The sequence below is a fragment of the Cylas formicarius genome, unplaced genomic scaffold (genome assembly GCF_029955315.1).
Source record: "Cylas formicarius isolate icCylForm1 unplaced genomic scaffold, icCylForm1.1 PGA_scaffold_18__1_contigs__length_1836631, whole genome shotgun sequence".
NCBI lineage: Eukaryota > Metazoa > Arthropoda > Insecta > Coleoptera > Brentidae > Cylas > Cylas formicarius.
Window position 1 is genome coordinate 1,184,716 of NW_026844261.1, and position 13,473 is coordinate 1,198,188.

The following is a 13,473-nucleotide window of genomic DNA, read 5'->3' on the forward strand; positions in this document are numbered from 1 at the left end:
ATTTTTTGATACAAACAGTTATATATTCATGTCAATATCTTTCAAATTCTAGTCAAAATCGGCGTCTTTGGGCATTTTAGTAACGAAAACCTTAATAAACTATTAGATTTCGACGTAAGGCAACCATTCTGAGTCAAATAGTTGCCGATTTCGATAAAATCTTAGTCAGAATCTGCTTTTTCGCCTCTTATTGTACCCAAATCTACCTTAGAAATGTAGATATATACTTAAAACACCTTCTTTTGGGACAAATAAGTTCGCTTAGTTATGAAAATGCATGTTTTGGCTATAATCTTCCGTAAATCAAGGGCGAAAACCAATTATTTGTCCCAAAAGAAGGTGTTTTAAGTATATATCTGCATTTCTAAGGTAGATTTGGGTACAATGAGAGGCGAAAAAGCAGATTCTGACTAAGATTTTATCGAAATCGGCAACTATTTGACTCAGAATGGTTGCCTTACGTCGAAATCTAATAGTTTATTAAGGTTTTCGTTACTAAAATGCCCAAAGACGCCGATTTTGACTAGAATTTGAAAGATATTGACATGAATATATAACTGTTTGTATCAAAAAATGATAGTTTAAACTGATATTTGCAGTTTTGATGCGGTTTTAGGTACGATATGAGTCGAAGAAGCCGATTTTGATTGGAATCTGTTTAAAATGACAAAGAAAAACCTATTATCAATTCAAGGAAGTGAATTTTTAAGTAGTTATCTGCAGTTTTAATGTATATTTCAGTTCGCTAAGTTATGAAAATGCATGTTTTGGCTATAATCTTCCGTAAATCAAGGGCGAAAACCAATTATTTGTCCCAAAGAAGGTGTTTTAAGTATATATCTACATATCTAAGGTAGATTTGGGTACAATAAGAGGCGAAAAAGCAGATTCTGACTAAGATTTTATCGAAATCGGCAACTATTTGACTCAGAATGGTTGCCTTACGTCGAAATCTAATAGTTTATTAAGGAATTTGAAAGATATTGACATGAATATATAACTGTTTGTATCAAAAAATGATAGATTAAACTGATATTTGCTGTTTTGATGCGGTTTTACGTACGATATGAGTCGAAGAAGCCGATATTGTCTGGAATCTGTTTAAAATGACAAAGAACAACCTATTATCAATTCAAGGAAGTGAATTTTTAAGTAGTTATCTGCAGTTTTAATGTAGATTTCAGTTCGCTAAGTTATGAAAATGCATGTTTTGGCTATAATCTTCCGTAAATCAAGGGCGAAAACCAATTATTTGTCCCAAAAGAAGGTGTTTTAAGTATATATCTGCATTTCTAAGGTAGATTTGGGTACAATAAGAGGCGAAAAAGCAGATTCTGACTAGGATTTTATCGAAATCGGCAACTATTTGACTCAGAAAGGTTGCCTTACGTCGAAATCTAATAGTTTATTAAGGTTTTCGTTACTAAAATGCCCAAAGACGCCGATTTTGACTAGAATTTGATAGATATTGACATGAATATATAACTGTTTGTATCAAAAAATGATAGTTTAAACTGATATTTGCAGTTTTGATGCGGTTTTAGATACGATATGAATCGAAGAAGCCGATTTTGACTGGAATCTGTTTAAAATGACAAAGAAAAACCAATTATCAATTCAAGGAAGTGAATTTCTAAGTAGTTATCTGCAGTTTTAATGTAGATTTCAGTTCGCTAAGTTATGAAAATGCATGTTTTGGCTATAATCTTCCGTAAATCAAGGGCGAAAACCAATTATTTGTCCCAAAAGAAGGTGTTTTAAGTATATATCTGCATTTCTAAATTAGATTTGGGTACAATAAGAGGCGAAAAAGCAGATTCTGACTAAGATTTTATCGAAATCGGCAACTAATTGACTCAGAATGGTTGCCTTACGTCGAAATTTTTTTTACGTCTTTAAAGAAACGACCCTGTCTACGACTTTCCTTTACAAAAATGCGAATATCTTGCCAAGTACGCACTCTGGACAAAGCGACGTACAATTGACCGTGAGCAAAACACGGGACGTTGAGACACAAACCGACTCGCGAAAGAGTCTGTCCTTGCGCTTTGTTGATAGTAATTGCGTGCGCCAACTTAATCGGAAATTGTTTTCTATAAAATGTGCCGCCGCCCGGTAGCAATGGCGTTTCTTTTTCCTCTAAAACGAATTGTTTTCTGATAATGACACATTTACGGCCCTGAAATTGACCGGAAACGATGCGGCCGACTATCACGTCATCGCCCATCTCCAAAACGATCATTCTCTGTCCGTTACAAAAACCCCTCCGCACGTTAAGATTTACCAAAAGGACTACCACCGAACCGATCTTCAAAGTCAACCGATGTGGCGGTAGTCCCGACAAATCTAAACTTTCGATAATTTCACTGGTGACTCCCGTCGCGAGGGGATTGGCGATTTCGTGATCGTCGGCCCCATCCTCGTTACTCTGTCTATCGTAGGAATTGGTCGCCAAAAAGACCCTCTCCGATCCTGACGGATCGGGGAAGATCTTTGAGATGATTTCGTTCAACTCCTCGACCTCGCTGTTCACGGGACAAAGGATCGACAGGAGGCCCAATCGCTCGGCTAATTCCAAGAATCGCTCGTTCGTCCCGGGAAGAGCGAGCATCGATTCGAAGACGTCCCCGTAAACAAAGTCGACGAGTTGTTCGCGCGATTTGACAATTAATTTGGAAGGAACGAACAGACAGTTATCGGAAATCGGTTCGCGTCCGTTGTCCGAAACGATTCTTTCCCCGTCGCCTACTCTCCTGATGAAATTCGACCATTCCACCTCTTGCGGATGAACACGCATGTTTTCCGTTAACGTGCACAGTTGAAAAGTACTCCATGCCGGATGCGAAACGATGGACGCCATTCCCGCTCGCCTACCCTTGACAACGGGAAGCAACTGCTTGGGATCGCCGCTAAGAATAACGGTTTTCCCACCGAACGGCCGTCGCGATTGACCGTATTCCCGACACACGGCATCGATCATTTCCAACATCCACGACGCCAACATAAACACCTCGTCTAACACGACGAGTCTCGCGTTTCGAATATCGTCGGCCGCCTCCGACTCGCCCACCAAATTAGAAACCGGCGTATCGTCTACGCCTCTTTCTCTAGGAATGCCGAAAGAAGAATGAATCGTAGCTGCGTTCCGGATTAACGTGGCCGCGATCCCCGTAAAAGCCGCGGATACGTACGGTAACGCGCGAAGTTCCGCCACTTCCAAAATAACGTTGACGGTCGCGGTTTTGCCGGTGCCCCCTTCGCCGGTCAAAACGAAAACGATACCGTTACGATTGCATACAGACTGTAAAACCTCGTAAACGAATCCCAGCTGTTGATCGTTGAGATCGATCAGATGCAAATTTTGATTCGGTCTCGGAACGAAAGCGAATTCCTCGAACGTAACCTCTTCCTCGTCCAAAAGTTGTTCCGCCTCCTCGTCATAAACCCAATCGGAAATCCAATCCCGAGGAAGATTAATTTTTTCCATCGAAGTGGAGCATTCGACCAGAAATCGATCTACGAAACTCCAAAGGACCGTATACCGACACGTACGGAGCACGTGCATCCTTTCGTTTAAGTCGCCCGCGCCCTCTTCGTCGATATCTCTTATTAAATCGATATGAATCCTAAGCACGTCCGCGGACATACGCCTGCACCATCTCTTAAATGAAGTTCGGTGATTCTTCGACGGATTGTACAAGAGAATTAGAGCGAACGCTTCCCTTAAATAAAACGGATGACGAAGACGATCCGCTATCCAATCTAAAATCTTGTCCGCCTCTTCGTCGTCGTCCGGGATCAATTTTAACGCTACCCAAGCGGCCTGATACGAAGGACATAAAACGCCGTTTACGGTTTTCGCGTCCACGAACGAAATCAAACCTGTCACGTTGCCCAAAATCATTCGTAGATAGTAGCGCTCCATATTCCAAGGACTCGGATAAACCGGACTCATACGACCTTAGAACGCTCGCCCCTTTCGACTACGGCCACCTCGTCCCCTTCCCTGTAAATTTCACAAGCCTCTCCTTCCAAATGCACGGGCAACTTTTCGATCGTGTGACTGATATGGAACATGCCATTTCCCAAGATGCGATAGACCGCCTCGTGCGGTCCGATATATCTCATTTTAAGGAATGCCGCTGCCTCGTTCCAATCGATCGTACCGGTGGTCGTATTCACTTGCATCTCAACGCATTGGATGTTCGCTACGTCTAACCCCTTATTGACGTAGGCGTTAATGTATCGACACACCTGGATCGGGTTTCCGACGCAAAGTTCCAAATTCGTTGCCGACGAAACGATTTTGTTGCCTGTTAAAAAAGCAAACAACCGGAGGACGTCTGTAAAGAATTTGCTTCTCGATCTTGAAAACGGTGCTGTTTCGGATATTTCCACCGGCATCGATCGACAACGGTCCAGCAAGGCGGTCCTCTGACCCTCGAATTTTCGACATCTATCTCCCCCTCTTGTTCCTCCTCCTCGTCATTGTCGTCGATTTCCTGTTCGACGTTTTCCGGTTCGATATCGCACTTGTTATGTATAGTTATATATATATATATATATATATATATATATATATATATATATATATATATATATATATATATATATATATATATATATATATATATAAGTATATATAGGTTTTCCTTTGTCATTTTAAACAGATTCCAGTCAAAATCGGCTTCTTCGACTCATATCGTACCTAAAACCGCATCAAAACTGCAAATATCAGTTTAAACTATCATTTTTTGATACAAACAGTTATATATTCATGTCAATATCATTCCAATTCTAGTCAAAATCGGCGTCTTTGGGCATTTTAGTAACGAAAACCTTAATAAACTATTAGATTTCGACGTAAGGCAACCATTCTGAGTCAAATAGTTTCCGATTTCGATAAAATCTTAGTCAGAATCTGCTTTTTCGCCTCTTATTGTACCCAAATCTACCTTAGAAATGCAGATATATACTTAAAACACGTTCTTTTGGGACAAATAATTGGTTTTCGCCCTTGATTTACGGAAGATTATAGCCAAAACATGCATTTTCATAACTTAGCGAACTGAAATCTACATTAAAACTGCAGATAACTACTTAAAAATTCACTTCCTTGAATTGATAATAGGTTTTTCTTTGTCATTTTAAACAGATTCCAGTCAAAATCGGCTTCTTCGACTCATATCGTACCTAAAACCGCATCAAAACTGCAAATATCAGTTTAAACTATCATTTTTTGATACACACAGTTATATATTCATGTCAATATCTTTCATATTCTAGTCAAAATCGGCGTCTTTGGGCATTTTAGTAACGAAAACCTTAATAAACTATTAGATTTCGACGTAAGGCAACCTTTCTGGGTCAAATAGTTGCCGATTTCGATAAAATCTTAGTCAGAATCTGCTTTTTCGCCTCTTATTGTACCCAAATCTACCTTAGAAATGCAGATATATACTTAAAACACCTTCTTTTGGGACAAATAATTGGTTTTCGCCCTTGATTTACGGAAGATTATAGCCAAAACATCGAGCGGAGTGATAAGTTTAATTTCTGTTCAAAATGGGCGGTGTCTTTAGCGCAGTTTGATAGTGCATATAGTCGATTTATTACTTTTTGGCACTCCTTTGTGTGTATACGTAGTGCAATTTATTCTTTTAAAAGAAGTTACAGCATTGAATTGGCTCTTTTTCAAAACAGTTATGGAGTATAAATGAAGAAAATTAAACTCGGCTTGATAAGTAATTGGTATTTTTAAATATTAGTTTTTTCTTATTTAGTTTAAAGCAACTTAATTATATAATTTTTTCGTAAACAAATGGGATAGAATTTTTGATATTTTGGAGAATGGAATCAATGACTTCGTAAATATTCGTAAGTTGATTAAGGATATCTTTAATAAAGATAGAATTTTCTCTGCTTGCATATTAGGTAGCTAATTTGGTTTATTTTAGAAGCTAATAACTTTTCATTGTGGCTAATATTTTGGATTGCTCGGTTAAATTTTTGAATTATATCTAAGGATATTGTATTTTCTTTTATAATATTTGCTGATAACGTTTTTTGATTCGCTTGCAATTCGCCAATCAATTTTTCGAACCTTCCTCCATCGTTTGCGTCTAAGTTACCGGTTATTGATTTAAAAAATGGCACATCAAAAGAAATAGTTCTACTTTCAAACAGATTTAGCCCTGGTCTGTCAATTAAGGCGCCTGACGAGAAATCAGATTCTCCATGGCAGCGTAGGTTCGAAACCTATCTACTGCAAACGGAAATTGTTTTGCTTGAAATATAATTTTTGTAATTAGCAGCTCAGTCCAGAAAATTTTGTCAATTATGGGGATTAAGTTCGAAACCTACCTACTGCAAACGGCCATTGTTTTGCTTGAAATATATATTTTTTAATTAACAGCTCAGCCCAGAATTTTTTTCAAATATCAAGATTGAGTACATAAATTTCTAAAAATATAATGGCCTTATATTTCAACGCATGGCACATCACCAGAAATAGTTCGACTTTCAAACAGATTTAGCCTTGGTCTATTGGTTAATTCGGGTGACTAGACATCAGATTCTCGATGGCAGTGTAGGTTCGAAACCTACTTACTGCAAACGGAAATTGTTTTGTTTGAAATATAATTTTTGTAATTAGCAGCTCAGTCCAGAAAATTTTGTCAATTATGGGGATTGAGTTCGAAACCTACCTACTGCAAACGGCCATTGTTTTGCTTGAAATATATATCTTTTAATTAACAGCTCAGCCCAGAAATTTTTCTCAAATATGGGGATTGAGTACATAAATTTATAAAAATATAATAGACTTATATTTCAACGCATGGCACATCACCAGAAATAGTTCGACTTTCAAACAGATTTAGCCTTGGTCTGTCGGTTAAGGCGTCTGACTAGAAATCAGATTCTCCATGGCAGCGTAGGTAGGTATCGGAGTAGGTGTGATGGTGTAAAAACAGAGTTACGCAACCCGCGCATAATTTTACGTAGGAAATAATTTAAAGACATCCGGCATATTTTTAAAAAATTAAATTTTAAATTATAAAGCCAAAGATGTAAAAACATTAGCAAATTTAAATCGAAATACTTATTTACCGCGGGGAACAATATCGCGACGTCCTGTATACAATTTAAATTCAAAGAAGAAAATAAAAATAACGAAAACGAAAGTATCGTTGACTTAAAAGAAGCGATATAATAACGAAACACATACAACCAATGTAAAGAAAATGGGACAACCTGTATGTGATTAAAAGCAAACTAGCTTTTCGGAGTACGTGTGATGGTGTGAAAACAGAGTTACCCAACCCGCGCATGATTTTAGGTAGGAAATAATTTAAGGACATCCGGTATATTTTAAAAAAACTAAATTTAAAATTATGAAGCCAGAGATGCAAAAACTTTAACAAAATTAAATCGAAATACTCATTTGCCGCGGTGAACAATATCGCGACGTCCTGTATACAATTTAAATTGAAAGAAGGAAATAAAAATAACCAACACGAAAATATCGTTCGCTCGAAACAAACGAAATAATAACGTAACACATAGAACCAATGTAAAAAAAATGGGACAACCTGTATGTGATTAAAAGCAAACTACCTTATCGAAGAACGTGTGATGGTGTAAAAACAGAGTTACGCAACCCGCGAATGATTTTAGGTAGGAAATAATTTAAGGACATCCGGTATATTTTTAAAAAATTAAATTTAAAATTATAAAGCCAGAGATGCAAAAACATTAGCAAATTTAAATCGAAATACTCATTTACCGCGGGGAACAATATCGCGACGTCCTGTATACAATTTAAATTCAAAGAAGGAAATAAAAATAACGAAAACGAAAGTATCGTTGACTCAAAAGAAGCGATATAATAACGTAACACATAGAACCAATGTAAAGAAAATGGGACAACCTGTATCTGATTAGATGCAAACATTTTTATCTGAGTATGTGTAATCGTGTGAAAACAGAGTTACGCAACCCGCGTATGATTTTACATAGGAAATAATTTAAGGATAACCGGTATATTTTTAAAAAGTTGGACATGACGCTAGAGATGTAAAAACCAATGCAAAGAAAAAAAAACACTAAAATATATTAGCGAGAGATAGTCGCAACTCGAAAACTTTTTCTTCATGTCCGGGTAGGAGCACATAGCAATAGAAATATATTTAATTACCTTAAAAAAAGAAAATCAATCACAATTAACTTTCTCGGGTGCACTTTTAAAACAAACTAAATGCAAATCTCGGTGAAGATCATCCCACCTACATTGTCACCCCCACCAATTATTTAATATTTCGCGCCTAGGATAACGATCGCTAAGATCGTCGAACGTTGCCACGTTGAGCGCAAAACGTAGTTATTAAAAATGATGCGAGTTAATTTTTGTCTTTACCAATTATGAGAATCGTCGAAATCTATCTGGAAACACTTTCAACTGCATCCCGTCTCTTTTCGTTGAATTGAAATTGATCTTTTTTTCAATAAAAATCGATATAAATCACAATGCAGGGATGCTTCTGGCAACAGTGGATGTAATTTTTGAAAAAAAAAATCGGAGAAAATGCCTTCTAAGGGTAAAGGGGGGTAAGAAGCGACCCCTTTGGGGTGAAAATTTCGTGCGTTTTTCGATCCGACGAGCCGTTTTCGAGATTTCGACATTTTCGGAAAATTTTCGAAAAAGGGCCGTATCTCGGAAACGGTGCGTCGGAAGCGAAAAATAAGCGAATTTTCGTACCGGCCTCCGCGTTATTAAGTAGGCGGACCGGCGAACTCGGCGTGGGGAATCGACTGGCAAAGTATCAAATCCAAATTTTACCCCCTCGAATTTTGTAATTTTTGAAAAAAAAAATCGGAGAAAATGTCTTCTAAGGGTAAAGGGGGTGAGAAGCGACTCCTTTGGGGTGAAAATTTTGTCCTTTTTTTGATTGGACGAACCGTTTTCGAGTTATGGCCATTTTAAAATCGAAAAAAAAAATACGAAAAAGGGCCGTATCTCGGTAACGGTGCGTCGGAGGCGAAAAGTAAGCGAATTTTCGTACCGAGCTCAATATAACGCGCGTAGAGTGCAAGTTTTAAATTTTGAATCGAGGTAGGCTCGCAATACTCTATACGATGCCGGCGGGGGTACCAAAATCAAGAAAATGGGGAAACCGATACCGGATTCCCGTAAAATGGGGTGGTAAAGCGTCCCCTATGGGACAAAAAATTGCTCGGTTTTCCCAAAAAACGAACCGTTTTCGAGTTATGGCCATTTTAAAATTGAAAAAAAAAATTCGAAAAAGGGCCGTATCTCGGAAACGGTGCGTCGGAGGCGAGAAATAAGCGAATTTTCGTACCGAGCTCAACATAACGCGCGTAGAGTGGTGCGGATTCGTAACCGCTATAGCCTGGTAGGTTTCCGACGTTCCTCCTATCCATTCAAGTTTTAAATTTTAAATCGAGGTAGGCTCGCAATACTCTATACGATGCCGGCGGGGGTACCAAAATCAAGAAAATGGGGAAACCGATACCGGATTCCCGTAAAATGGGGTCGTAAACCGTCCCTGTTAGGGCAAAAAATTACTCCGTTTTCCCAAAAAACGAATCGTTTTCGAGTTATGGCCATTTTAAAATCGAAAAAAAAATTTCGAAAAAGGGCCGTATCTCGGAAACGGTGAGTTGGAGGCGAAAAATAAGCGAATTTTCGTACCGAGTTCAATATAACGCGCGTAGAGTGGTGCGGATTCGTAACCGCTATAGCGTGGTAGGTTTCCGACGTTCCTCCTATCCATTCAAGTTTTAAATTTTAAATCGAGGTAGGCTCGCAATACTCTATACGATGCCGGCGGGGGTACCAAAATCAAGAAAATGGGGAAACCGATACCGGATTCCCGTAAAATGGGGTCGTAAACCGTCCCTATTAGGGCAAAAAATTACTCCGTTTTCCCAAAAAACGAATCGTTTTCGAGTTATGGCCATTTTAAAATCGAAAAAAAAAAAATTAGAAAAAGGGCCGTATCTCGGTAAGGGTGCGCCGAAGGCGAAAAATAAGCGAATTTTCGTACCGGCCTCGGCATCGTTGACTAGGTGGACCGGCCGATTCGGCGTGGGGAATCGACTGGCAAAGTCTCAACCCCCCCCCTCCAAAAATTTACCCCCTCGAATTTTGTAATTTTTGAAAAAAAAAAAATCGGAGAAAATGCCTTCTAAGGGTAAAGGGGGGTGAGAAGCGACCCCTTTGGGGCTACCTCGATTTAAAAGTTAAAACTTGAATGGATAGGAGGAACGTCGGAAACCTACCAGGCTATAGTGGTTACGAATCCGCACCACTCTACGCGCGTTATATTGAGCTCGGTACGAAAATTCGCTTATTTTTCGCCTCCGACGCACCCTTACCGAGATACGGCCCTTTTTCGAAATTTTTTTTTCGATTTTAAAATGGTTATATCTCGAAAACGGTTCGTTTTTTGAGAAAACCGAGCAATTTTTTGCCCCATGGGGGACGCTTTACCACCCCATTTTACGGGAATCCGGTATCGGTTTCCCCATTTTCTTGATTTTGGTACCCCCGCCGGCATCGTATAGAGTATTGCGAGCCTACCTCGATTTAAAATTTAAAACTTGAATGGATAGGAGGAACGTCGGAAACCTACCAGGCTATAGCGGTTACGAATCCGCACCACTCTACGCGCGTTATATTGAGCTCGGTACGAAAATTCGCTTATTTTTCGCCTCCGACGCACCGTTTCCGAGATACGGCCCTTTTTCGAAATTTTTTTTTCCATTTTAAAATGGCTATAGCTCGAAAACGGTTCGTTTTTTGGGAAAACCGAGCAATTTTTTGCCCCATGAGGGACGGTTTACCACCCCATTTTACGGGAATCCGGTATCTGTTTTCCCATTTTCTTGATTTTGGTGCCCCGCCGGCATCGTATAGAGTCTTAGGAGCCTACCTCGATTTAAAATTTTAAACTTGAATGGATAGGAGGAAAGTCGGAAACCTACCAGGCTATAGTATATACGAAACCGCACCATTTTGCGCGCGTTATAATAAACTCGGTACGAAAATTCGCTTATTTTACGCCTCCGACGCACCCTTACCGAGATACGGCCCTTTCTCGAAATTTTTTTTTCGATTTTAAAATGGCTATATCTCGAAAACGGTTCGTTTTTTGGAAAACCGAGCAATTTTTTGCCCCATAGGGGACGCTTTACCACCCCATTTTACGGGAATCCGGTATCGGTTTCCCCATTTTCTTGATTTTGGTACCCCCGCCGGCAACCTATTATCAATTCAAGGAAGTGAATTTTTAAGTAGTTATCTGCAGTTTTAATGTTGATTTCAGTTCGCTAAGTTATGAAAATGCATGTTTTGGCTATAATCTTCCGTAAATCAAGGGCGAAAACCAATAATTTGTCCCAAAAGAAGGTGTTTTAAGTATATATCTGCATTTCTAAGGTAGATTTGGGTACAATAAGATGCGAAAAAGCAGATTCTGACTAAGATTTTATCGAAATCGGCAACTATTTGACTCAGAATGGTTGCCCTACGTCGAAATCAAATAGTTTATTAAGGTTTTCGTTACTAAAATGCCCAAAGACGCCGATTTTGACTAGAATTTGAAAGATATTGACATGAAAATATAACTGTTTGTATCAAAAAATGATAGTTTAAACTGATATTTGCAGTTTTGATGCGGTTTTAGATACGATATGAATCGAAGAAGCCGATTTGGTCTGGAATCTGTTTAAAATGACAAAGAAAAACCTATTATCAATTCAAGGAAATGAATTTTTAAGTAGTTATCTGCAGTTTTAATGTAGATTTCAGTTCGCTAGGTTATGAAAATGCATGTTTTGGCTATAATCTTCAGTAAATCAAGGGCGAAAACCAATTATTTGTCCCAAAAGAAGGTGTTTTAAGTATATATCTGCATTTCTAAGGTAGATTTGGGTACAATAAGAGGCGAAAAAACAGATTCTGACTAAGATTTTATCGAAATCGGCAACTATTTGACTCAGAATGGTTGCCTTACGTCGAAATCAAATAGTTTATTAAGGTTTTCGTTACTAAAATGCCCAAAGACGCCGATTTTGACTAGAATTTGAAAGATATTGACATGAATATATAACTGTTTGTATCAAAAAATGATAGTTTAAACTGATATTTGCAGTTTTGATGCGGTTTTAGATACGATATGAATCGAAGAAGCCGATTTTGACTGTAATCTGTTTAAAATGACAAAGAAAAACCTATTATCAATTCAAGGAAGTGAATTTTTAAGTAGTTATCTGCAGTTTTAATGTAGATTTCAGTTCGCTAAGTTATGAAAATGCATGTTTTGGCTATAATCTTCCGTAAATCAAGGGCGAAAACCAATTATTTGTCCCAAAAGAAGGTGTTTTAAGTATATATCTGCATTTCTAAGGTAGATTTGGGTACAATAAGAGGCGAAAAAGCAGATTCTGACTAAGATTTTATTCTAGTCAAAATCGGCGTCTTTGGGCATTTTAGTAACGAAAACCTTAATAAACTATTTGATTTCGACGTAAGGCAACCATTCTGAGTCTAATAGTTGCCGATTTCGATAAAATCTTAGTCAGAATCTGCTTTTTCGCCTCTTATTGTACCCAAATCTACCTTAGAAATGCAGATACATACTTAAAACACCTTCTTTTGGGACAAATAATTGGTTTTCGCCCTTGATTTACGGAAGATTATAGCCAAAACATGCATTTTCATAACTTAGCGAACTGAAATCTACATTAAAACTGCAGATAACTACTTAAAAATTCACTTCCTTGAATTGATAATAGGTTTTTCTTTGTCATTTTAAACAGATTACAGTCAAAATCGGCTTCTTCGATTCATATCGTATCTAAAACCGCATCAAAACTGCAAATATCCGTTTAAACTATCATTTTTTGATACAAACAGTTATATATTCATGTCAATATCTCTCAAATTCTAGTCAAAATCGGCGTCTTTGGGTATTTTAGTAACGAAAACCTTAATAAACTATTAGATTTCGACGTAAGGCAACCTTTCTGAGTCAAATAGTTGCGGATTTCGATAAAATCTTAGTCAGAATCTGCTTTTTCGCCTCTTATTGTACCCAGATCTACCTTAGAAATGCAGATATATACTTAAAACACCTTCTTTTGGGACAAATAATTGGTTTTCGCCCTTGATTTACGGAAGAATATAGCCAAAACATGCATTTTCATAACTTAGCGAACTGAAATCTACATTAAAACTGCAGATAACTACTTAAAAATTCATTTCCTTGAATTGATAATAGGTTTTTCTTTGTCATTTTAAACAGATTCCAGACAAAATCGGCTTCTTCGATTCATATTGTATCTAAAACCGCATCAAAACTGCAAATATCAGTTTAAACTATCATTTTTTGATACAAACAGTTATATATTCATGTCAATATCTTTTTTAAAATCTAGTCAAAATCGGCG

General features: G+C 37.9%; 2 protein-coding genes across 2 annotated transcripts in view; both read right to left on the bottom strand.

The window, feature by feature from the left end:
• Positions 1–1,870: 1,870 nt before the first annotated feature.
• Positions 1,871–3,955, bottom strand: LOC132695995 (ATP-dependent DNA helicase pif1-like). Its single transcript, XM_060660513.1, has one exon. It carries the CDS (start codon positions 3,953–3,955, stop codon positions 1,871–1,873), a length of 2,085 nt encoding a protein of 694 aa, XP_060516496.1.
• A 28-nt stretch (positions 3,956–3,983) lies between these two features.
• LOC132695996 (venom serine protease-like) overlaps positions 3,984–13,473 on the bottom strand; it is a 122,952-nt gene continuing 113,462 nt past the window's right edge. Inside the window, exons 4-5 of the mRNA XM_060660515.1 lie at positions 4,080–4,313; positions 3,984–4,006 (exon numbers count right to left, since the gene is read on the bottom strand). Coding sequence (XP_060516498.1) covers positions 3,984–4,006; positions 4,080–4,313 — 257 coding nt within the window. The remainder of the gene's footprint in view (positions 4,007–4,079; positions 4,314–13,473) is intronic.